Source organism: Cervus elaphus, chromosome 18, assembly GCF_910594005.1.
Source record: "Cervus elaphus chromosome 18, mCerEla1.1, whole genome shotgun sequence".
Taxonomy (NCBI): domain Eukaryota; kingdom Metazoa; phylum Chordata; class Mammalia; order Artiodactyla; family Cervidae; genus Cervus; species Cervus elaphus.
Window position 1 is genome coordinate 32,636,591 of NC_057832.1, and position 26,947 is coordinate 32,663,537.

The following is a 26,947-nucleotide window of genomic DNA, read 5'->3' on the forward strand; positions in this document are numbered from 1 at the left end:
AAATAAAATTCGAATTTCCTTAAAGTGTTTGTTGTATATAATGGAAACTATCTAAATGCTATTGTGTTCTAGGAACTGCACTAAGTATGTTATGTGTATGCTGTAATTCGATCATCACAATAACTCCATAAGCAAATGCCACTATCACTCCTATTTTATAGACAGGAAGGCTGTAAAAGGATTTTTCTGAGGCTCAGAAACATCAAGTAAAAAGCCCAAAGCCAAAAGTTCCTATTTATTGCCAAGGACCTAAATATTTATGATTTCAAAGGCTTCCATGTTATAGTTAAGTATAACTCTATAGGCAGATTTTAAGTTTTCAATATCCATATCAAGTACAACTGGTTTGTCACCATCAACTCTGCTGACTAGTCTATCAATAAGATAGTCATTAGACTAAAAACGGGAAACTATAAAAATAAACAGTGATGGTATAATTATCTCAGTTCCACAATCTTGAAAACTCTGAATTGACTATAATTCTTTTTGATATTCTAAATGTAACCTATTACTTTTGACCACATATCTGAACTATATTCTAAATCTGCCTTCAGGTTCCATTATAATCCTCCTTGCCATCCCAGTTTTCATCATTTGATTGGACTTCTTCAGTAATTTATACTGGTCTCCTCTTGAACGCAAATCTGTTGTTCCCATTGGCTTTAGACATATTTTCCTAAATGGAAAATTTAACTTATTGATCTTCAGTTCAGTTCAGTCGCTCAGTCGCGTCTGACTCTTTGCGACCCCATGAGCCACAGCACGCCAGGCCTCCCTGTCCAACACCAACCCCTGGAGTTCACCCAAACTCATGTTGATTGAGTCAGTGATGCCATCCAACCATCTCATCCTCTGTCATCCCCTTCTCCTCCTGCATTCAATATTTCCCAGCATCAGGGTCTTTTCAAATGAATGAGCTCTTTGCATCAGGTGGCCAAAGTATTGGAGTTTCAGCCTCAGCATCAGTCCTTCCAATGTACACCCAGGACTGATCTCCTTCAGGATGGACTGGTTGGATCTCCTTGCAGTCCAAGGGGCTCTCATGAGTCTTCTCCAGCACAACAGTTCAAAAGCATCAATTCTTCGGCGCTCAGCTTTCTTTATAGTCCAACTCCCACATCCATACATGACTACTGGAAAAACCATAGCCTTGGCAAGATGGATCTTTGTTGGCAAAGTAATGTCTCTGCTTTTTAATATGCTATCTAGATTGGTCATAACTTTCCTTCCAAGGAGTAAGTTTCTTTTAATTTCATGGCTGCAATCACTATCTGCAGTGGTTTTAGAGCCTGAAAAATAAAGTCTGCCACTGTTTCCCCATCTATTTGCCATGAAGTGATGGGACCGGATACCATGATCTTAGTTTACTGAGTGTTGAGCTTTAAGCCAACATTTTCACTCTCCTCTTTCACTTTTATCAAGAGGCTCTTTAGTACTTCTTCACTTTCAGCCGTAAGGGTGGTATCACCTGCATTTCTCAGATTATTGAAATTTCTCCCGGCAATCTTGATTCCAGCTTGTGCTTCTTCCAGCCCAGCGTTTCTCATGATGTACTCTGCATAGAAGTTAAATAAGCAGGGTGACAATATACAGCCTTGACATACTCCTTTTCCTATTTGGAGCCAGTCTGTTGTTCCATGTCCAGTTCTAACTGTTGCTTCCTGACCCGCATACAGGTTTCTCAAGAGGCAGATCAGGTGATCTGGTATTCCCATCTCTTCAGAATTTTCCACAGTTTATTGTGATCCACACAGTCGAAGGCTTTGGCATAGTCAATAAAACAGAAATAGATGTTTTTCTGGAACTCTTGCTTTTTCGATGATCCAGCAGATGTTGGCAATTTGATCTCTGGTTCCTCTGCCTTTTCTAAAACCAGCTTGAACATCTGGAAGTTCACAGTTCATGTATTGCTGAAGCCTGGCTTGGAGAATTTTGAGCATTACTTTACTAGCGTGTGAGATGAGTGCAATTGTGCAGTAGTCTGAGCATTCTTTGGCATTGCATTTCTTTCAGATTGGAATGAAAACAGACCTTTTCCAGTCCTGTGGTCACTGCTATGTTTTCCAAATTTGCTGACATATCGTATGCAGCACTTTCACAGCATCATCTTTTAGGATTTGAAATAGCTCAAGTGGAATTCCATCACCTCCACTAGCTTTGTTCGTAGTGATGCCTCCTCAGGCCCACTTGACTTCACATTCCAGGATGTCTGGTTCTAGGTGAGTGATCACACCATTGTGATCATCTGGGTCGTGAAGATCTTTTTTGTACAGTTTTTTGTGTATTCTTGCCACCTCTTCTTAATATCTTGTGCTTCTGTTAGGTCCATACCGTTTCTGTCCTTTATTGAGCCCATCTTTGCATGAAATGTTCCCTTGGTATCTCTAATTTTCTTGAAGAGATCTCTAGTCCTTCCCATTCTATTTTTTTCCTCTATTTATTTGCATTGATCGCTGAGGAAGGCTTTCTTATCTCTCCTTGCTATTCTTTGGAACTCTGCATTCAAATGGGAATATCTTTCCTTTTCTCCTTTGCTTTACACTTCTCTTCTTTTCACAGCTATTTGCAAGGCCTCCTCAGACAGCCATTTTGCCTTTTTGCATTTCTTCTTCTTGGGGATGGTCTTGATTCCTGTCTCCTGTACAATGTCACGAACCTCCATCCATAGTTCATCAGGCTCTCCATCTATCAGATCTAGTCCCTTAAATCTATTTCTCACTTCCACTGCATAGTCATAAGGGATTTGATTTAGGTCATACCTGAATGGTCTAGGGGTTTTCCCCACTTTCTTCAATTGAAGTCTGAATTTGGCAATAAGGAGTTCATGATCTGAGCCACAGTCAATTCCCGGTCTTGTTTTTGCTGATGGTACAGAGCTTCTCCATCTTTGGCTGCAAAGAATATAATCAGTCTGATTTCAGTGTTGGCCATCTGGTGATGTATATATGTACAGTCTTCTCTTGTGTTGTTGGAAGAGGGTGTTTGCTATGACCGGTGCGTTCTCTTGGCAAAACTCTATTACCCTTTGCCCTGCTTCATTCCATACTCCATGGCCATCTTTTCCTGTTACTCCAGGTGTTTCTTGACTTCCTACTTTTGCATTCCAGTCCCCTATAATGAAAAGGACATCTTTTTTGGGTGTTAGTTCTAGAAGGTCTTGTTGGTCTTCATAGAACCGTTCAACATCAGCTTCTTCAGTGTTACTGGTTATTGATTTTAAGAATATTATTTATCATTTCCTGTAGCTACTTAAAAAAAAAAACAAACAAAATCCTTAGACACTCTAAGTCCTTATACACGAATGTCCAGATTTTCCACTAATATCCTTAAATGTACTCCTTTTGAAAAAATCTATTCCTATTGATGCAAACACACAAACAAACACAGCAGACAAACCCTCAGATAAATTTTAGGTGTAGCAAGCACCTAAAGAATTTTCTCTGTTTATCTTTGTGCTTAGTCGCTCGGTCTTGCCTGACTCTTTGCAAACCCATGACTGCAGCCCACCAGGCTCTTCTATCCACAGGGATTCTCCAGGCAAGAATACTGGAGTGGGTTGCCATGCCGTCCTCCAGGGGATCTTCCCAACCCAGGGATGGAACCCAGGTCTCCCACATTGCAGGTAGATTCTTTACTGTCTGAGCCTCCAGGCAAGCCCAAGTATACTGCAATGGGTAGCCTATCCCTCTCCAGGTGATCTTCCCAACCCAGGAATCAAACAGGGGTCACATGCATTGCAGGTGGATTCTTCACCAGCTGAGCTACCAGGGAAGCCCCTATTTGTCCTTAAACAAGTAAAAGAGATCACCTGAAGTTCCCAACATCACTTTTTCTCTGATTTTTAACTCTTATATGAATTATTTAATAAATGCTATGAAAGAAATGAAAGACAATCTGCACGTCTTCTTTGGAGAAATGTCTGTTTAGGTCTTCTGCTCAGTTTTTGATTGGGTTGTCTTGTTTTTCTGGTATTGCGCTGCATGAGCTGCTTGTATGTTTTGGAGATTAATCCTTTGTCAGTTGTTCCATTTACTGTTATTTTCCCTCATTCTGTCTTTTCAACCTGTTTGTAGTTTCCTTTGCTATGCAAAAGCTTTTCGGTTTAATTAGGTCTCACTTGTCTATTTTTGGTGTTATTTCCATTTCCTTAGGAGGTGGGTCATAGAGGATCTTGCTGTGATTTATGTCATAGAGTGTTCTGCCTATATTTTCCTCTAAGAGTTTTATAGTTTCTGGTCTTATATTTAGGTCTTTCATCCATTTTGAGTTTATCTTTGTGTACGGTGTTAGGGAAAAAAAAAAGAAATGAAAGTAACCTATACAGAATGTTTACTACATGTCAAAGTTAGTGCTTATCATCAAATTAAAGAGAGTTACCAGTCTATTTTTCAATTTAAGCTTGTTTTAGCAGCTCATCTGTAGAAAAAGCAATTGGAAGCAATTAGTATAATTACATTTTATATATTCTAAATATTTACCTATTTTCAAATTTTTGTATATTTATTACAGAACATTAAGGGAGAAATGGATCATTTGTGACATGTTGACTGTGACAGATATCACCTAGTCATTTTAAGTAGTTAAATCATTAAGCTTGCAATTTAGAATAAGATGTGGCAGATGGTCCATTCTCAAATTCTAAATATTTTCACAGATATAAAACAGTGTGTTTTTTGGAAACGTTGAGATTTGCTCCTCAGTGCAATTACTAGAAACCTGCAAGGAGTTATTCAAATTGATTTGTTTAATTATGACATAACTAATTAATCTCACAAGGAGCTATGCAAATATTTTCTCAAATTTTTGGACATGGTCCATTCTATGTGAGAGCAGTTCTCGGAGTATCAAGGGCATAAAAACTGAGGCCACATGTTGAAATAAAAGTTACAAAGTATTTCAACAATAAGTATACATAATCAAAATCAGGTTAATGACAGGATGATAGTAGGCATTTTATTCTTCCATCTCATGGTATGTTTTCAAAACTGTGTTCTCGCTACAAGTTTGATAAGAGAAGGAAGATGACTGAAAATGTGTTGATAGCAATAGGGTAGAAGTGAAGCAGAAACATTGGTAAACATGTTACATCCATTCCTTGCTAACTAATTATCCTGGCATTTATGCAGTTGTGGGGGGTGGGGGACAACAGACTCCCTAACTCTACCACCAGGACAGCATTCTAGATCGCAACGAGGCTTGGTGGGGGAAGCAAATCACACAACTTGTCCTCCACTCACACCTTAGAAGGAAATCAATTGAACGATGGAAAAAGATATCAGAGTCACTGTGTTATACCTCCTAACTTTTTGGATGAGAAACACTGAGGCTCTGAGAAAATTGAGGTTCTAGGAATGGTTTGGATATCTCAGATATTCTTGGTTTTATCTTTTATATGTTCTCCAGAACTTTCATTTGAAAGCCTGTTCCTCCCTACAGTGTGACCAACAACCACTGCCTCAGAACATCAGTGGAACACCTGTCACAGACACAGGGCTAAGTATTTTACGTCTACTTTAGAATTTAACCCTTTCAACAACTAAGCAGAGGCAATACTCTCTTCATTTGATAGGTGAACAAACTGAGGCCAGGAGAGATGAAGCAACTAGTCTAAGACCTGCTTGTATGTGGCAGACATGGAATTTGAACTCGGTTCAGTTGGATTCCCAAGACTGTATTTTCTCTATTATACTTTCAAGGAGGTTTCTTTAATGGCAAAGGTTGAATTTGATTCTGGGAGGACAATTACAGCTTAAAATAGAAGGGTGTTTATCTTTGCTACTAATTATAATAGCATCAATATCCTTTCTAAAGACATTTAAGATATACATTAGGCAGCAGCACTACAAAATGTAGGTTCTGAATTCCCAGGTTTCTTATTAAGGGATTGAGGCAACTCACTTGTCTGAATATAAAGGGTAGGCACATTAGCATAAACCCAGTACAGAGTACTGGGTACAGAGATAAGGTATACCCAGGGAGCTATAAAAAGTTAACTCAGCCTTGGGCCAAGAATCATCTACTGACAGGAAATGTAAAAAGAACATCTTACACTCACAGGACACGATAGACAAAAAACACACGGAGAGCAATAAGTATGCATGCCTCACACTACTTTTTCCCTTGGGCTACCCTCAGCTTTCCACGTTGTTTATACTCTGCAACTGAAACGGCTTCCCTGCTAAACTGCACACAGAACAAAGACTGAACGAGGAATAGAAAGCAAGCAGCTCACGAGGCTGACCCCATACAGAGGCAGGCTCCTCTGCCAATAGCTTTCAGACAGCCTGGAGCGGGAAGGCAGCTCGTGTGGGATGGTGTGTTTGTGAACCAAAGTACACAACAAATGCCCTTCAGAAGCTAGAGCCTGCTTCACAACACAACTGTTTATTCTGAAGGGGTTGTTGTTGTTTAGCCACTAAATCACGTCAGATGCTTTTGCAACCCCCTGAAATGTTGCCCGCCAGGCTCCTCTGTCCATGGGAGTTGCCGTCTAATAACATAAACCTCGTGGAAACTGCCTTTGGGGGAGCTAGTAGGTTTCCTCAGAGGTCAGGTCTGAAAGGGGCTAGTAACAACTATCACCAGCAATGAATTTCCATTTCAGCTGTGTTGCAACCTAGGCAATTATAATACGTAGGACCAGCGTCAAAGTCAGTCAAGTTCATTCTGATGTAATCAATCATACTGGGACATGTCAGGGATGAAACTACAGGGCATGCTGTCACTGAAACAACAGGGAAACTAGTGAATAAGAAGCAGTTAGTACATTTTTCTCCAAAACTCTAGATAGTATTTCTAATGAGTAGCCATATTTAAAAGCAACTGGACTACATGATGACCTTTTATCTAGCTTGTTTCACCTTTTCTATTTCATACTCAATGCTTCTATTTCATTTAGTTTATGTTTTCCAATTTCTCTATCTCTTCTTTTTTTGATGTTCTTTCTAAGCCTTTATCAAGCATAGAAAAAAGCCTTTGCTTTTGTGTATTATGTATAATATATATATTTTAGAAAACATGAATTTTTTCCTAGCTAAAATTTTTATTACATTTTGGTTCCATTTGTTTGACTTAGTATGAATAGAATGCTAGATTTCTAATTTAAAACAATAGATACACAACAAGCAAAAAAGGTTTAATGTATAGCACAGGGAACTATAGTCAATATCTTGTAATAATCTATAGTGGTCATCATCTGAAATGTAATATATGTGCATATGTATAACTGAATTGTGTACCTGACACATTATAAGTCAACTACACTTCAATAAAATATATATATATATAAATAAAAAAAGAAGCAGCTAATACATACCTAGTCGGTCCAAGGGAGACAATATGGTTTTAGACAGCTCATGCATTTTATTAATAGTAAGATCGCATGCACACATTCCTACTGGGATATAAACATCCATTCAGAGAACTCGACAATGTATTATAATTCTATGTATCCAACTTAACTATGGACCTAAAACCTGCTTTACAAAATGGACATGACTAGGAGAGAGTGGTTGAAAGCACAGATGGGTTTACTCTTTTTCCTAGGAGGGTGAAAATCAAGAGCTTTTCACTCATATTTTCCTCACATATGCTAATAGCACTGTAGACCAATCAAAAGTTCTTATCAATTGCATTTAAATCCAATTGTTAAATCTCTCATCATAGATTAATAATTTAAGACTTTCATTAAATAAATCTTTTTACCAGAGCCTGATGATATTTTGGTGAAATTAGAAAAAGTAAGCTCAAGAGTCTACAAAACTGAACGCTGCACTTTGGACCCTTTTTGATTCTATTGAGGTATAGTTTCTCTATTTGAGTCTTTAACTTGAACACAAATCAGTCACTTTTATCTTTATAAGTATTACAGTTAATCTTATATATGAATCTCACTGGTACAGAAGTATAGCTCAGAGATAAGGATGAGAAATTCATAGCTCACATCAGAATAAAGAAAGAAAAGACGGATTTTAATAGAAAAGAAAATGTCTTACTTGATTAAGAATGTCTTGTTTCTGTGAATGCAAGGAAAGAAAGAATACATGTGTTAATGTCAGATAATTTATACTCATCACCTCATATTGCTGATAAAGTCAAGTTTACAGATTGATCTGAAAACACACTTTAGATGCATGGGTCTCAAAATGGGGTTCTGAAATAGCTTCAGCATCAGCTGGGACACTGATAAAGAGAAATTTTTGAACTCTGTTCCAGAAACTAAAGTGGAGAAGCAGCAAACTATTTTAAGAAGAACCCAGGTGATTCTGATGCCAGCTAAAACCTGAGATTCATTGAATAGATCAATCTTAGAATGTAATAAGCAAACAGTTCTAATTGACATAGGGTAAATATAATGAATAACACATACAATATAATGGAAGCCTTCCAGAGAAGAATATGAAAATATAATAGAATATATAAAGGTATATTTGATTATACTTATTCCCCACTTCTAATGATTCCTCCTGTTAGAATAACATGCCTAGCTTCTCTCCATCTCTTTAAAGGTAGATATTTAATTTCTCTCTATATATGCCACTACTTAATTTCTTCCCATTGTTTTAGAAGCCAACAAAACAGTTTGATATGGAATTTGAAATCCAGGGGAAAATATTTACATTTTCAATGACAAACTGATTCTCATATTACAAAATTCTACTACTCTCATGAATCTATTATATCTGCGATGTTCTGACTGATTTACTATGAACCTTCTCACTAAGAATGGATGGCCATTACAATCTACCTATAATGATAGGCTTTACATTGCTCACATAAAATTAGGTGAAACTAATAGGCATCTCTTACCTTGCTGGGTATGAGTTAGTAATAATTGGGTGCAATGGAACAGGCCATGCTCATACATAAGTAATACCATTCAATGCATATGAAAAATGTTTTCCTTCCCCTCGTCCTTCTCATATCCCTTGGTTTTCCCTCTCATTCTAATAGCCTCATCAATTAAGTAAACAGGAAATATCTTAAACTGGGATTACACACATCTAGATTTTAATTATCGCTATTGTCACAAACCTAGATGGTACATCTTGGGAAAAGCATTTTACTTTTCTTAAAATCAGTTTCTTTATTTACAATCATATTTGGTTATCTCAAGACCTTCCTCAAGCTTTTATGCTTAAAACATCTTTAAAGCCATTGTTTAAACATATATTTTATGATTATATCATTTATTTCCTCATAGGAATTAAAAATAAATGATTCATCCATATATTACACTTAATATTCTCTGTTCACATAGACTAAAACAGGTCACATTTTCATCAGAATGTTTGTATATACAGCTTTTATAATTCAGTAGTTCAAGTAAGTGAAAACAAAAATAATACGTCTACCCTTTAAGGAGCTTTACTTTGTAAAGGAGAAAATTATTTGAGAGATATTTAGGTTGTAGTCTCTTTGAATTAACACTTTCCATGGATGATGCAGACTATGTCTATTTTAGAAAACAAAGTATTAGTCATTTACTATAAAGCATGACTAGATTAATTGCTTTCCTAGTTTTTCTTGTATAGCTGAACATTAATTAGGTACTCAACTATGTCTACTCTGAGCTCAACTTGACCAATCAATAGAGAGTAATATTTTCACATGTGAGTTGACAGTATGAATTATTTCCTACTATTTAAGTAAACTTTTGTAAACTTGATGAAGGTATGCACCAAACAGACTCTTTAGACTTTGAAGTTTCAAATCTAAACATTGAAATTTCTAAATATTTCCTATTGATTTTTATAAAATACATACTAGTATTTAAAAGACTCATAAAAACTTTAAATTTTTCTCCTGAAGGGAAAATCCCCCCCCCATCAACTTTAAAATTTGAGAGAGGTTTTACTCAAATTAGAGATACTTTTGAGTCTTAATAAGATCTAACTTTTTGTTTTTCAACTGTTCATTATTTTAATAATGCATTTCAAGAGCAAATCTGTGCATTTATGGAGAGGTATTACATTATTGAGAAGGCTGACATCATATGTGTCTAATAACGAATCTAGTAATTACCTCAATAAATCCATTTATCAGTCAGATTAAGTCCTGAGAGTCCTTTAAATAAGAAATAATTGAAGCAAAAAGTCTATTTGCAAACAAGCCCACATTCCACATGAATTTATAGATGACAACTATCTGTAGGGAGAAAAAACTGGTTTTCTCTCTGTACATAAATAGGTACATGCAGGTTTTCAACTATGTTTGAGAATGTAAATAATTACTGAATTTTGGAAGTCTTATAACAATTCAATAAAGCTGTCATTTTTACCTTTTCAACCCTGCTTTCTTGGTCTTTGAGATTTTCAGTTCTACAAATTTACCTGCCAACATTTTTTTTCTCTCCCTCTAAAGCATCTAGGAAAATAAAATCTGAGCAGAATGAGGGCAAATATGTGATTTTTTTCCATATAGGCAAATAGAAGTGGCTTAAGTTGTCTATTTTCTGCACCATGTGTAGGCACTAAACATTAAGTTTATTAAAAAAAAAAACAAAATGAATCTCAGATTAAAAAGTTTTAAAAGATATAGTTATGTATTGGAATGCAGACAGAATAAAAATATAAAAGGAAAAAGTAATTATTGTAATAAAAATAGTAAATATTGAAAATACTAAAATGAGGTCAGAATTTAAAGACTGCGTTTTGACTAAACCATTAGTTCTATAAATCCCAGAGAAGTAAAATATTAAGGATAACCAAGAACTGTCATTTTGTAAACATTCAAAACCACAATAACAATGATAACAAAAACCAAATCACATTTTAATCAGCAAACAAAGCTGTCTAAATACCTAGATAATATATCCAGGTAAAAGAGTTCTGGGCAGTTTGTTTTAACTCCCATAAAACCCAACTATCACTTGGTAAAGCTACCAAAGAACTTACAGCAATGATGATCAAACATCTAATATGTAACATTTCTCAACTAACATAAAAGACAAGGTTATTAACAAATAATTAGGAAGCGACAGGCATTCATTCAAGAAAGGAGTTTCAAAGCAATTAGACAATACATCAAGTTTTTATAGGGAAAGAATTTCAGGGACTCAAAAGCTTACTGGTACCAGAGAAAAACAAGATAAGGAGAATAAATTCCTCTCTTTGTATCAAGGCTTGCTCTTTAAAGTAACAGATCACTTATATCCATCACAGAAGTTTCCTTCAGTCAAGGTACCACTTCCAGCCCCAATGCCGAGTTAACATTAAGTAGGTCTTGGAGAGAGTCAGGCACACTTTCTCTCTTTTTCTATCTAAAAGTGTTTCCTGACTTTTAGGAAAAGAACCTAGCATATATTAGAGATAATCTATACACTTCCAAGCATACAATATAGAAATGCTGTTTTCATTAGCAAAACATTTTGGGATGAAAATAAGCAGTATACCATTTAATGTATGTTCCAGAATAGCATCTCATTATGAATTTCATTTTGGATATGAATATACATTTTCCAAGAACTCTTCGTTAAGAAATCCCTCCTCCAAACATCTATATGAAACTTAAATAAAGAAAAAAAGGCTTTACCCCTTCAGGATTATACTTTGCAAGCACACCATTACCATGGAATTCTTCAAGAACATCTTTTAATTTCTTTGTAGAATCTATAAGAAATAGAAAACACATTGTTTATATCTGCTAGTATGCTTGCATAACCCAGTTCAGAAACAAAGACTTCTTAAAATATAAATAAATACCACCAGATAGTAAATTTTAAGATAAATATGCGAAACATTCTTTATCATTTTTGAAGGGATATATAATTGGAAAAGGCAATCACACACACACACACAAAGAAAGAAATGGGAATTTTTCTAGTGGTCCAGGGGTTTGGGCTCAGCGCTTTCACTGTTGTGCCCAGGTTCAATCCCCAGTCAGGGAACTAAGATCCAGTAAGTTGTGTGTGTGGCAAAAAATAAAAATAAAAAGAAACAGAAGAAAACATGTTCTGTCCAAGAATGGGGCCACTGTCTATTACTATATGAATTAATACACAAATAATGAATCAGTAGCATGTTTTTCCCCTTTCTTTTCTTTATAACATTTAAGTGAATGACATAGTTTTAAAAAAACAGAAAACCTAGCTATTCTTTACCATACATAGTGCATTTTCCATATATCAATTAACTAAAAATAGCCCTGCTGGATAGATAAGGAAAATAGGATCCATTCAGAGGCAAACTATACATCTTATTATTTTGCAAGAGAGAATTTTCTAAATATCCATAAGGCTCAAATTACTTTTTGTCAATTAAGAAAAGAGTTTAGATATGTTATCAAAAGTATTTTAAATTATGATTTTCCAAAATTTTTATACTTTTCAGGCGTTTCATCATATTAAGATGATAAAAAAAAGAATTGAATTAACACAGGAAATCATGTCATGAAGATCACAATTATGAGTTTAAAAATTATATATAAATGCAATAAAAATGTATGTAGTCAATCTGCTAACATAATGTTATCATGTCAAAATATAATTTTGATCAAGAAACTCAGAATTACAATATATTTAAAGAAGAAAATTAAACAACAAATATCATTGTCTTTTAAATATTCAATCAAGTTTAAATAACAATGATAAAATGAGCTTGAAACTAAAATGTGGGAAATAAGCAGATTTTAAGTTTCCTATTAGGGGATAGGGAGTGGATACTATTTCCCAGCACTTGAATATAATCCTTCCTGCCTACCCTCAAAACTCAGTTATATTTGAATCACCATAAAACATTTTCCAATTCCCAAAAAAACTAATTTACAAATAAGCTTTTGAAAAACTCTTAGAAAATTCACTCTTAGATGCCCATTAAGTGCATCATGCCTATATTTCACAAATTACACTTTTATTTGGGGCTTCCCTGGTAGCTCAGACAGTAAAGCGTCTGCCTACAATGTGGGAGGCCCAGGTTCGATCCCTGGGTCAGGAAGATCCCCTGGAGAAGGAAATGGCTACCCACTCCAGTACTCTTGCCTGGAAAAATCCCATGGACCAAGGAGCCTGGTAGGCTACAGTTCATGGGGTCACAAAGAGTCAGACACGACTGAGCAACTTCACTTCACTTCACACTTTTATTTGGAATTTATAACTTTCTTTATATCGCAAAGTGTGTTTAATTGTAAGTGTATGCGACTGTACATTTTTACTGTGATAAAATTCACAGAACATAAACTTACCACTTTAACCATTTTAAAGTATAAAAGTCACTGTGGAGCAACCACCACTGTCTACTTCCAGAATATTTTCTTCACGTCAAAAAAGAAACCCATATTCTAGACATTTCATACAAAAGGAATCATATAAGGCATTGTCTTTGTGTTTGACTTCTTCCATTTAGCATAAAGCCTTCAAGGTTAATGTACATTGTAGCATGTGTCAGTACTTCATTCCTCTTTACAGCTAAAAAAATTACATTTTATGAATATACCACGGTTTATTTTTTATTCATCAGCTAATACACATTTGAGTTTTTTCCATGAATAAAAATGCTACAAACATTCACATATACATGTTTTTATTCAAATATATGCTTCAGTTCTTTGCCTAAGAGGAGAATTGCTGGGTCATATGGTAATTCTATGTTTAACGTTTTGAGGAATTGCCGAACAGATTTTCACAGGGCTGTACTATTTTACACACCTACCAGCAACAAATGAGGGTTCCAATTTTTCTGTATCTTTGTCAATCGTTGTTATTTTTTAGTTTTTTGACTATAGTCATCCTATGGATAAAATGATTACGGTTTGTACTGGAGTAGTCATTTACTAAAGACTAATGATCTTCAGCATCTTTTCATGTGCTTATTGGCCATCTGAATATCTTCTTTGAAGAAATGTCTCTTCAAGACTTTGGGCCATTTTTAAGTGGACTGTTTGTCTTTTGGCTGAGATTCTCTGGTGTGAGTGTTTGTGTGTGCACTAGAACATGCTTAACATCTGTGCAGCTTTCTGTAAATAATTTTTTTCATTATATATTTTGCTAGCCATTTCCATACTGTGCTTCAGGTTAAATTGTTTTATTGTGTACCTTGTCAGATTGTAGGTGACCCTAGAGAAGAAAATGAACATTTTTATTTTTGCACAACATTCAATTTAGTACAAAGCTGAGACAATAGAATTGCAATAAATATTTGGATTGAAATGATCAGAGCTATTCCTAAAATACAACAAACTACAGTAATTGCTTTGACATGCACCTTGGCAGAAACTTATACTATTTCAGAGACCAGGTGCAACATTAAAGAGAATAAAAAGCTGATTCTTTATTCTCAAATCCTTCTCTGTAGATAATAAGGCACTAGTCTAAGTTAGGACAAAACCTTTTACTTCCTCTTGCTTATAGATTTAGGTGTATAATTTCTATACGTACCTACAGAGACATACACATATACAGAGATACACATATCCATATGTGTAAAAACTAGAAAAATCCTAATAGAATATATCCCAGTGGACTATTTTAACAACAGCTTGGCTCCATAATAAAATTGAAGGGAAAAAAGAAAAAGTTGGTTTTTCATACACAGGCCTTACAGAGAACTTTAGAGATACCACCTGAAGATGGGCTTTTCATTTTAAGCATGCATAGGAATGAAAAACACATTCAGTAATCATTTATAAATGCCCCAAGAGAAGACAACAGCCTTCAGATTTGTTCTTGTCACTTTTTAACAGTTTTCTGGTCATAATTCATGTTGGAATAGTTTTAGAGGGAGACCACTAAGAATAAACTAATGAATTAAAAACCAAAATCTCTATTTCCATGACTGCATTTTCCATGATCTGAGGCTCAGTGATGATCAGGGTCTGGGACAATTTAAGAAGCTCTGATTCATATTCAGATGAATCACCATCAACAAAACTTGTACTCCTCTCCCAATTCTCAAGTTCCATTTTTAACGTCTTAACATCTGAAGTTTACCCACAATCCAATCCCCACTCCATAATCTAGTTTAGAACCTGCAGCCTTATCTTGCTCTTCTATTCATGTCCCAGGAACTCCTCTTGGGTCCAATCTTTCAAAGACTGAGGTCTAGACTTTCTAGCCAACCTTCTATAGGTGGAGATTTTGGTATGGAACATCAAAGCATTCCAGATGACTTGCCTTGGCCTCATGCTTTTTACACAGAATCGCCTTATGTAAATTGTCTACACATCTGCTTGGATTTCCAAATTGTGCTAGACTATGAAATACTTACTGCTGTGTGCCTTTATAGGAGAATTACATATTAACTTATTTTGTATATCAGTTGCTTTTATGGATTTCACCCTATTGCCTATAATCATAAACATTGCTAACTTTTCACTTATATCAACTCTGAATCATGTCTGTCTAAAACAACACCGGGCAAGAATTCCCTGGTGGTCCAGTGGTTTGAACACTAGCTTAAACTGCAAGGACCATGAGTTCCATACGTGGCCAGGGAACTAAGATCCCACAAGCCACACGGCACCTCCAGAAAACAAAAACAAACAAGCAAAATAAATGGAGCAGCAAAGAGACAAAAGGCTGCCTAACTATATTCATCCTACCCTCTAGCAGAAGACTTACCAAAGAAGTGATGCCTAGATGAACAGATAGTAGCTGAGTGAAAGACATAATTTCAGTCGTAGTTCAGCTAATATTAGAGCTTCAAGTATGAGAGCACAGTGACAGATTCTGGGCTGAGAAATCTAGGCAGGAAGCCAAACAGGCAGGCAGCTGTGAACTGGGAGATCAATTCACAGTTAATACGGATTTGTAATGGGACAAAGGTCCAGCTTCCAAAAAGATTGACAACTGAAATATTGGGCAATCAGATTCAAACAGCTGGTTTAACCCTGGGAATAAGGAATCAGCATAGATGCTCAGCACAAAATACTGAGTCTCTTACAAAGCCAAGGAGGATCGTGACTTGAGGCAATTCTGAAATACAGGGCTAATTCCAGAGTCATCAAAGCTTGCCCTGACTACCAGGAAAGGAAACTTGGAGAAGAACACCGGATACCAATTGCTGCCTTTTGACTAGCATATCCATCCTATGAGGAAGTAGTTTAATGTTAATAACCACAACAAAGAGAATGGGTTCATTTTAGGTGGTCTTTTCCATCACTCCTAGCATGATCTAAAAAGCAAGGTGGTACCAAGTCTAAAAGCAGGGGTAATTTTGTTCAGCAAATACCTTTGATGTATGCTTGAATGGAGGAAATCTACCTGGGAATTGATAGAGGAGATTTTGGCTTGTCTTTCTAGCACCTGCTCTAGTGCATGAGTTGTTCCAGAAGTCTTTTAAAGGGTTCAGTCTCTGTGAATCCTCTGAAGTTTGGCTGAGTCACAGAATATCTAATGCCATGAGAGCTAAACTAGTTACATTTTAGAAATGTACAGCTAGTAACATTCTGAATGTGTACATGATTTTCAAGGAAAATTTAAATCCTTTTACATAATTCTGACATAAAAATAAAGTGATCAGTATTTGGCAATGTTAAGAAAATAAAAGAATCAAACTAAAAGGTCCTATAAAACACAGCTGAAAAATAGAACATTTCATATCTCTTTAGGTGTCTGTTGCATCTCAAATGAGCTTCCTTTGTGATTTCACTGCCTCTTTGCTTCCTTATTTCAAAAAAACTCAACGTGCATTTGTCAGATTAATTGCAAAGGTCCCATGGAGTCTTGGAAAGATTTAAAGGCAGATAAATTTGCATTTGAGTCTTGGCTCCAGAACTCTTGGCTGAATGTCCCTGGGTATATATATTTAACCTCTTTGTAGCTCAGTTTTCTAATACTTAAAATTGTAATAATGACACAGGCCTGGAAACACTGTGTATAGCAAAGTGTCAAGTATTCAATAAATTCCTCTTTCTTTCCTGTTCCATCCTAAACAGACTTCAAACATATCACCATATTTCAATGCTTCCTTTTGCCTTTGAACTGAAGTACAAACTCCTCCTATTGGCATCACAGATGTGTCAAAATATGATCTACAGCTACCTACAAATAATTATTTTCTGTGCCTTCCCTGTCAACAATATACAGACACATAACTCCCAAGGCAACTCATGATTTCAGAGCCCCTCCTTTCTTCACAGTGTTCTTTTTACCCCGCATCCCCTTCAATATCAGATGAAGTTCAAGGATAGTGTATCCCATATTTATCTGACACCTTGTCTGCAAAACTCTCAGGGTCACCTTGAACTATAGCAGACAACAATTTGCCCTGTGTGGAACTCCTCATAATAATTCTCTTAAAATCTGTACCTGCCTTATGCTCTGAATACTATGAACACTATGAATTAAAGTTTTTATGTGTAGAGTGTTTTGGAGATTGCAAAGTGCTTTATCTTAAATTATTTAAAACTCAAAATACCTTACTACTTAATCAAACTTTCTCCCCACATAACACATACAAAATCAAGGTTAAAGAAGCTATTATTATTCAAAGTCTCATAAATAAAAGAGATTAAAATAGTGATCCAAACTCTTTTATATAACATAAATCTGGTCTCTTTATGATAGAAAAAGAAGTAATAGAATTTTCCATTATAGCCAGGTCTTCTCCTTTGGAGTCCATGAATTTGTTAGTTCAGAAAATTATATTACTTATCTTTCTAGTACAAGAAAATAGTCTTTTTTTTTTACTGACTTAACAGACAAAGAATATATCATCTATGTATACAACAATTATAACAGGAGGGACCAAGATAGTGGAGTAGAAACATTCTAAGTTTATCTCCTCCCATGGCACACCAAAATGACAACTCTTTACAGAGCAAACAGCAATGAGAACAACCTAAAGACTGCAGAAAAGATCTTATAAAACCATAGATATAAAGAAGCCACGAGACTATAGAAGGGACAGAAATGTGGTATGGTAAAGACCCACAAACTGGAAGGCACAATCTGGAAGACTTGCACTCGAGAGACAAGTCCCCAGAACATCTGGTGTTGAAGAAGAGTGGGACTGGTAATCAAGAGAATGGAAGGAAGCAGACACTCTCCCCTTAAAGGGCACACGCAAAGTCTTCACACGATCTGAGACCCAGAGCGAAGGAGTAATTTGAAAGGAACCTGGGTTGGACCCATCTACTGATCTTGGATCTAGGACCCAAAGGCAGCCTCTACCTGCCTTTTGGAAAGGCAAGTCCCCAGTGTCTCTCCTGGGGACAAAGGACAGTTTTACCATCCAAATAACAGCCACAGCTAATAAAAGAAGATAATCATATTCCACTGGTTAACAACATGACTACTCAACTTGTGAAATTCATTTGCACTTTTTTTAAATAACAAGTTTTAAAGAACTTACAATAAATTAATAATCTTGTCCTTTATTTGCCAAACTGGACAATGCCATGGGTCCCTACTTCAGTGAGGACATGGGGTTTTCAGGGAAAAATAAAAGCTTTGATAACCTGAAAGAGGCTACCAATGCCTTTAATCTTCATGTTACATGGGACTATGGAAAAACCATCTTTTAGTTATCTCAACTCAGTGTTTTCAAAAGTTTCCTTCAAAATCTAGACTTATCAGAGGTTGTTCCCCTTATCATAAAGAAGATTTGTGGCTTAGAAATCTTCCCTGTGCCCAGTCAGAAGCATCTTTGCAGTGGCTGTTTTAACCCTGTAATAGCAGGGTTGCATAGCTGCAACTGTGTAAAGAGAGACACACTTTAGACATACTTTTCTAATATAGGTACTGAGTTAGCATTCATGTGTATAACATACTAGCACAGATATTTGTAATTTTGATGGGGTAATGTTCTAATAAGCCCAACATAAGCTACAAATACCATAACTTGAAAACACATTTAATACACCTAATATCTAAGCAAACACCACAGCATGGCCTAGCCTAAAGGAAATGTGCTCAGAACATGTACATTAATGATTTTATGATTCAGCAAAATCATCCAATACAAAGCCAATTTTACAATAAGGTGTGGAATGTGCATTCATATGCTATTCATGTCTGACTCTTTGAGGCCCCATGAACTGCAGCCCGGCAGGCTCCTCTGTCCATAGGATTTCCCAGAAAAGAATAACTGGAGTGGGTTGCCATTTCCTTCTCCAGGGAATCTTCATGACCCAGGGATGAAACCCGCGCCTCATGTGTCTCCTACATTGACAGGTGAATTCTTTACCAATACCAATAGTACCAACTGGGAAGCTAGGTGGATCTCATGTGGAATATCTCAAGCAATTTGTTGAATACTGTGATTGTGGTTCAGTTGCTCAGTCCCGTCTGACTCTGCAACCCCATGAACTACAGCACACCAGGCTTCCCTCTCCTTCACTGTCTCCCAGAGTTTGCTCAAACTCATAAACATTGAGTCAATGATGCCATCCAATCATCTCATCCTCTGTCATCCCCTTCTCCTCCTGCCCTCCATCTTTCCCAGTAACAGGGTCTTTTCCAACGAATCGGCTCTTCACATCAAGTGGTCAAAGCACTGGAGTTTTACCTTCAGCATCAGTCCTTCCAATGAATACTGTACCGAAAGTGAAAAACCGAACAATTATATGGGTAGATAATGGTGATAAGTATGTGGGTTGTTAACCCTTGCAATCCTGCAACTGACTGGGAGCGGCAGCTCACTATTACTGCCCAGCATCATGAGTGAGTAACGTGCTGCATGTGACTAGCCTGGGAAAAGATCACAATCCAAAATTCAAAGTAGGATTTCTATTGAGTATATATTTCTTTTGAACCACCATAAAATCAAAAAAGCAATAAGTTAATTCACCATAAGTTGAGGACTATCTGTAAATGGTACAAAATTACATGTGATAATTAACATTTCCCTTAGCAACATATGGTATTTAAAATTAGCAAAAGAATCAGAAATCCTGGAGTGTGAAGTCAAGTGGCCCTATGAAGCATTACTATGAACAAACCTAGTGGAGGTGATGGAATTCCAGCTGAACTATTTCAAATTGTCAAAGATGATGCTGTTAAAGTGCTGCACTCAATATGGCAACAAATTTAGAAAAGTCAGCCAGGGCCACAGGACTGGAAAAGGTCAGTTTTCATTCCACTCACAAAGAAATGCAATGCCAAAGAAGGCTCAAACTACCATACAATTGTGCTCTTTTCATATGCTAAGAAAGTAATGCTCAAAATTCTTCAAACTAGCCTTCAACAGTACATGAACCAAGAACTTCCAGATGTACAAGCTGGATTTAGAAAAGGCAGAGGAACCAGAAATCAAATTGCCAATATCTGCTGGATCAGAGTAAAAGCAGGAGAATTTCAGAAACACCTACTTCAACTTCATTAACTACGCGAAGCCCTTGATTGTATGGATCACGACAAACTGGAAAAGTCTTAAAGAGATGAGAATACCAGACTACCTTACCTGCCTCCTAAGAAAACTATATGCAGGTCAAGAAGTGAAAGTTACAACCTGACATAGAACAACAGACTGGTTCAAAACTGGGAAAGGAGTACATCAAGGCTGTATATTGTCCCTCTGCTTATTTAACTTATACGCAGAGTACATCATGAGAAATGCCAGGCTCGATGAAGCACAAGCTGGAATCAAGATAGCAGGGAGAAATATCAATAACCTCAGATATGCAGATGACACCACTCTTATGGCAGAAAGTGAAGTGGAACTAAAGAGTCTCTTGTTGAAGGTGAAAAAGGAGAGTGAAACAGCTGGCTTAAAACTCAACATTCAAAAAACTAAGATCATCGCATTCAGTCCCATCACTTCATGCCAAATAGATGGAGAAAAAATGGAAAGAGTGGCAGATTTTATTTTTGGGGTCTCTGAAATCACTGCTAGACAGTGATTGCTAGACTGTAGACAGTGACTACAGCCATGAAATTAAAAGACACTTGCTCCTTGAAAGAGAAGTTATGACAAACCTAGATAGATCATTAAAAAACAGACATCACTTTGCTGATGAAGGTCCATATAGTCAAAAGCGATGGTTTTTCCAGTGGTCATGTACAGATTTGAGAGTTGGACCATAAAGAAGGTTCAGTGAGGAAGAACTGATGCTTATGAGCTGTGGTACTGGAAAAGCAAGGAGATCAAACCAGTCAATCCTGAAGGAAATCAACCCTGAATATTCACTGAAAGGACTGATGCTGAAGCTGAAGCTCCAATCCTTTGGCCACCCGATGTAAAGAGCCAGATCACTGGAAAAGACTCTGAAACTGGGAAAGATTGAAGGCAAGTGGAAAAGGGGGCAACAGAGGATGAGATGGTTGGATGGCACCACCAACTCAATGGATATGAGTTTGAGCCAACTTCGAGAGACAGAGAAAGACAGGGAAGCCTGGTGTGCTGCAGTCCAAGGGGTCCAAAAGAGTAGGGCACAACTTAGCAACTGAACATCAATAAAAAGTTTTATCTTTGTCCAACCAAAACAGTTTTGTGTCTAACCCAGTAGTACTCAAACCTAGATCCATCTTACAATCACCTGTATAACTTTTAAAATATACTGATGCCTGGGCCCAAAACATTGTGATAAACAGTACATTGGTCTGGGATGGATCTCAAAGACCGGGATTTTTAAAAAAGATTCTCATATGATTCTCATATTCAGCTAAGGTTGAATTAACCACAGATCTGATTCTCTAAAAGATACACAAAGAAATTGAGAATTAATCAGCAATTAGTCCCTGCTGAATTTTCCTATGCATGTGTGTGTGTGTGTGTGTGTAGTCTGGTTATTGCTCAATTAGATTCAATCCACGAAATAAAATTGTATTAGAACATTTTATTTAAAAATTTATGAACTCTCACTCTAGTCACAATGGCCAAAAATGGTATTATGAAAATCCAGAAATTAATATTGCGTTAAAGCAATTCCTCAGGTGATACAGAAGATGCTCTACTTAAGCGCTATTCAGTAGCAGAAAAGAAACACCTATGACAATATAAAATAAGATATTTGGAGAACTAGTCATCAGGAGACAGAAGTTCACATCTCCTTTAATGAAAATTACAGTAAAAGCACCAAGAGACTGAAAAAAAAGTGTAACTTGTTAAAAGTAAAGAGTCCAGTGTAGCACTAGTGGAAACCTATACTTGTGTATTTTAAAAGAACATCCTGAGAAGAATATTCTGGTGATACAACTACATAGAGAAGAGATATGAGCTGTTACAGTGTATGTTTCTTCTCCACATATTCTTGAAAATTTCTCGGGATTACTATTAACTTATAAGGCAATGGCCATGATATCATAGAGAAAAGGCTACAGGCACTGCAATAGCTATGGCCATTTTCCCAGAAAGACAAATATTTAATACCAGAATAACTGCTGATTTGAGACTGTGAAGAAAATTTCCTTTCTCCTTTTAATATTTATTATTTGCTGATAACGCTCTTAAACAACTAATCCTGAAAACACTTTTATGCATTTGCCCTTATTTCTTCCCTTCTTCATCTACCTATACTCAACTTCTTGATGTGTGCCTCTGCTGCAATGTCTTAGACATGATATTCGTAGGAGAGAATCTTGGATAAATAAAATATCTGAGAATTTTGTTGACAAACTGAAGGCATCTGGATACTGGCCTAAAAGCCTGTGAAATAACATATATTGTATACACACTGTGTTGAATGAGAATTTCATTAGGGAAATATATACTTTTATTTGAGCCACTCATCTATACAGTATCACAAAATTGATAAGGAAAACAATTTTAATTAAGAATTTTAATTGATGGCTGAATTGACTGGCCAGATTCAGTGTTGTGCTTGCAAATGTTTAACAATTACTGAGGATATAGAGTGCTGACTTGACGTGTTTGCTGATTTAGCTCTTATAAATATCCCCATCATGGCCACTTCAAGCCTTCGACAAGACATCATGAATGTGGAGTTGGGAAGAAATGATAACACTGGACTTAATGATAACACAGTATTTAATGAACTAATAAACACAAAAGGTTTATATAAAATATACTTCAGGGAGAAAGAACAGGTTTTTCATAACAAACAGAGATAAAGACAAAAACAAAAGCCCCCGCTTTAAATGTGTAATTATTCTTTCAAATATTTTTGTCTAGAACAAGTATTATTCTAAGTCCCTGGAATGTATCATTGCACAAAACCAAAAATATTCCGGCTCATCAGGTTTATAGTCTAGTACAAGAAGATAGAAGATAAACATAATACACAAATATAGTATATTAAAAGATTTCATCTACTATGGAGAAATATTATAAGGTAAGAAGGATTATCAGCTTGCAGAACAGTTTATGGTTTAAAATAAAAAGATTAGAGCAGACCATTGTGAAAAAGCAAGATCTGGGCAAAACCCCATCTAATTTATATTTTAAAAGAAGCACTCTGTTCATTTAAAACTGATGAATAAGTTTTGTGGATAATACCAACATTTATTTTCTGGTTTTGAGAGAATTTTATAAACTGTAGTTACATAAGAAGTAACCATCTGCACCTGGTACATGGAGCCTCCTGTACATATATTTTGGTAAGTTTCTGTGAATCTATCATTATTTCGAAATATTTTTTAAAGAGCACTATATTGTATTGAAAACAGACTGTAGAAAAGAAGGATAAAATCAGGGAAATAATTATGGAAGTATTATATTAATTCAGTCTAGAGATATGCTGACTTTGCATGAAAGTATTAGTGTTGGAGTAGTTATTTTGAAAGCAGAGTCAAAAGGATTTTCTGATGGATTGGATATGGGCTGTGAAACTGAAGAATCAACAAGGATCCCCAAATTTTGTTGATATGTTTGAAGAAATAGAAGGATGACGTTGCCATAAAGGGGAATGGGGAACACCACAGAAGGAGCATTGGGAAGGAGAATTCTCAACTTTAGTTTTAGGCAGTTTGTAGTTGAGAAATCTACTAAACATCCAAATGTAGCCATCAAGGAAGCAATAAAAACTAAGTGTGGACTTCAGAAGAAGGTCTGAGCTAAAAAACTAACTTTGAGTGTGATTTGTATAAGTGACATTTAAATGCATAACTGAATGATACGTGGAGAGTGAATGTAGAAAAGATACCAAGGACTGAGACCACAAACAGTCCAAGGCTCAGATGTCAGGAAAAAAGGGGAATATGCAAGGAGATTAAGAATGAATACTGAGTGAAATACCTCAGAAACGCAGATGACACCATCCTTATGACAGAAAGTGAGAAGGAACTAAACAGCCTCTTGATGAAAGTGAAAGAGGAGAGTGAAAAAGCTGGCTTAAAACTCAACATTCAAAAAACTAAGATCATGGCATCCAGTTCCCTCACTTCATTGCAAGTCGATGGGAAAAGAGTGGAAACAGTGAGAGGCTTTATTTTGGGGGGCTCCAAAATCACTGCAGATGGTGACTGCAGCCATGAAATTAAAGGAAGCTTGCTCCTTCAAAGAAAAGCTATGACCAGCCTAGACAGCATATTAAAAAGCAGAGACATTACTTTGCTGACAAAAGTCCATGTAGTCAAAGCTATGGTTTTTCCAGTAGTCATGTATGGATGTGAGAGCTGGACCATAATGAAAGCTGAGCGCCGAAGAATTGATGCTTTTGAACTGTGGTGTTGGAGAAGACTCTTTGAGAGCCCCTTGGACTGCAAGGAGATCCAACCAGTCAATCCTAAAGGAAATCAGTCCTGAATATACACTGGAAGGACTGATGCTGAAGCTGAAATTCCAATATTTTTGCCACCTCATGCGAAGAACTGACTCTTTTGAAAAGACCCTGATGCTGGGAAGGATTGAGGGCAAGAGGAGAAGGGGATGACAGAGGATGAGATGGTTGGATGGCATCACCGACTCAATGGACATGAGTTTGAGTAAGCTCCGGGAGTTGGTAATGGACAGGGAAGCCTGGCGTGCTGCGGTTCATGGGGTCGCAAAGAGTCAGACACGACTGAGCGACTGAACTGAACTGAACTGAGTGAAATAACAAGAACACCAGGAGAAGCAAAGAGGCATGAAAGCAAAGTGTTATTTAATGTAAAGTAAGATGAAGAGCAGACTGGATTTAGCAAGAACGTCATTCATGTTTTGTCAATAACGGTTTCAGTTTAGAGGTTGAGAAAAAAGTCCAATCAGAGTGAATTAAGAGAAAGTAAGATGAGGAAGGGCGCAGCAACAGAGGCAGCTCATCAAAAAGATTGCTCCAACTGGAAGCAACGAATTTGGGCAGTAGCTAGCTAGACTGCAGAAAGTGAACTCAAGATGGTTTTTAAGAGGAGAAAAAAGAAAACAGCATGCTAATAGAAAGGATCCAGTAGATGGGAAATTGTTGAAAATAAAGGGGGGAAAAAGAGAAACACCACGAAAATAATGGAAAAGAAATTATGCAATCTCATTCACAGCAGGAAGTCAGAAGGTCTGGGTTAGGGTAGGGATTTGGACAGTTTACCTAAGGGAGATGGGAGAATATATGAGTTCATGTGCTGGGGGAACTAGGTGTCCAGTTGGTCTCTTTAAAGCTCTCTTCCGATTAGAGTAAGTCCTCTACATACAAACCTCCAAGTTGTGAACTTTCAAAACCATGAATGTGCCCTTGAAGGCCAGTTGTTGTACTATACCACTGTATAGTACAAGGCACTGAACTGTGAAATTAAAAATATTTTCCTTGCTTTTTTATACATCATTTGTGTGAAAAGTATTATAAACCTATTACAGTACAGTACTATATAGCCAACTGTGTTAGTTAGGTACCTAGGCTTACTCTGTTGATTGATGTTCATTTGCTCAATTGTGTCCAACTCTTTGTGACTCCATGGACTGCAGCACACCAGGCTTCCCTGTCCTTCACTATCTCCTTGGAGTTTGCTCAAACTCATGTCCATTGAGTCATTGATGCCAACCACCCATCTTATCCTCTGTTGCCCCTTCTCCTCCTGCCCTCAATCTTTCAGAGCATCAGGGTCTTTTCCAATAAGTCTGTCAAAACGTGGTCCACTGGAGAAGGGAATGGCAAACCACTTCAGCGTTCTTGCCTTGAGAATCTCATGAACTGTTTTAGACTTATGAACAAACTGGACTTAACAAATGAGCTCTTGGGATGGAACTTGTTTGTGTGTAGATGACTGACTGTACTTTACTCAATGAAGAAGAAAGAAAGGACATCAGCTGAGAAAAGAGAACAGAGGAATCGATGGAGATGTGAAGAAAGGTCTGGGGTTTTGAGGGCTTCCCAGGTGGTACTAGTGGTGAAGAACCCATCTACCAATGCAGGAGACGTAAGAGACGTGGGTTCGATCCTTGGGTGTAAAGATCCCCTGGAGGAGGGCATGGCAACCCACTCCAGTATTCTTGCTTGGAGAATCCCATGGACAGAGGAGCCTGGAGGGCTACAGTCCACAGGGTCACAAAGAGTTGGCCACAACTGAAGAGACAGTACACATGCGCTGAGGTGTTGAAAAGTCATTCAGAAGACAGCAAAAGGGAACAGATAAGAGAAATGGGGCATGGCAATCTCACTAGACCAGTGAGATATATTGCGGGGGAAGAGTTCAAGTTACCTAGGGTTATGGTTTGTCCACCCAAGCGCTACGGAGTGAGACAGGGCAAGAGAGCTGCAGGAGGAAACAAGGGTTCAATTTCAGTAACTTCTAATGGGGGCTGCCCTTGGGTTTTAGATCATTACTTCAACTTGGGAAGACTCCACTGTGATGTTGCTAGTCATCCTCCTGAGTTTGAAAGAACAATTTTGCACAGTCACTATGCTTTTCAGAGCTTCACGCTCTCTACTTAGACACCAACCTCCTTTGTACCAGCTATAATGGGATGTGGAAGACAGAAATTGGTACCTCGGGTTGCTTTCTATGTGTGCTTCCCCAGAGCCAACAGTACCTCAGTAGTTCTTATCTTCTTTGTGTTCCCGTTCCTTCAATTTTCTCTCCATTCTGTTAAACATCCAATTACACTTAGACACATAATGTTCTTTTCAATAATGGTCCTTTTCAGCCTTCTTCCTTGTCCAGAGGATGACAAAATAGAGAGCCCATGCAGTTCAGCTCTATGTCAAG

At 36.9% G+C, this 26,947-nt stretch overlaps 1 protein-coding gene across 4 annotated transcripts in view; it reads right to left on the reverse strand.

Moving 5' to 3' along the window:
• DGKB (diacylglycerol kinase beta) overlaps window positions 1-26,947 on the reverse strand; it is an 809,350-nt gene that overhangs the window by 634,564 nt on the left and 147,839 nt on the right. For 3 of the 4 annotated variants that reach the window (XM_043872850.1, XM_043872849.1, XM_043872848.1), the window contains exon 3: window positions 11,533-11,609. In XM_043872850.1, coding sequence (XP_043728785.1) covers window positions 11,533-11,609 — 77 coding nt within the window. Of the gene's footprint in view, window positions 1-7,994; window positions 8,016-11,532; window positions 11,610-26,947 lie in introns of all 4 variants that reach the window. The other variant, XM_043872847.1, reaches the window with a different exon arrangement.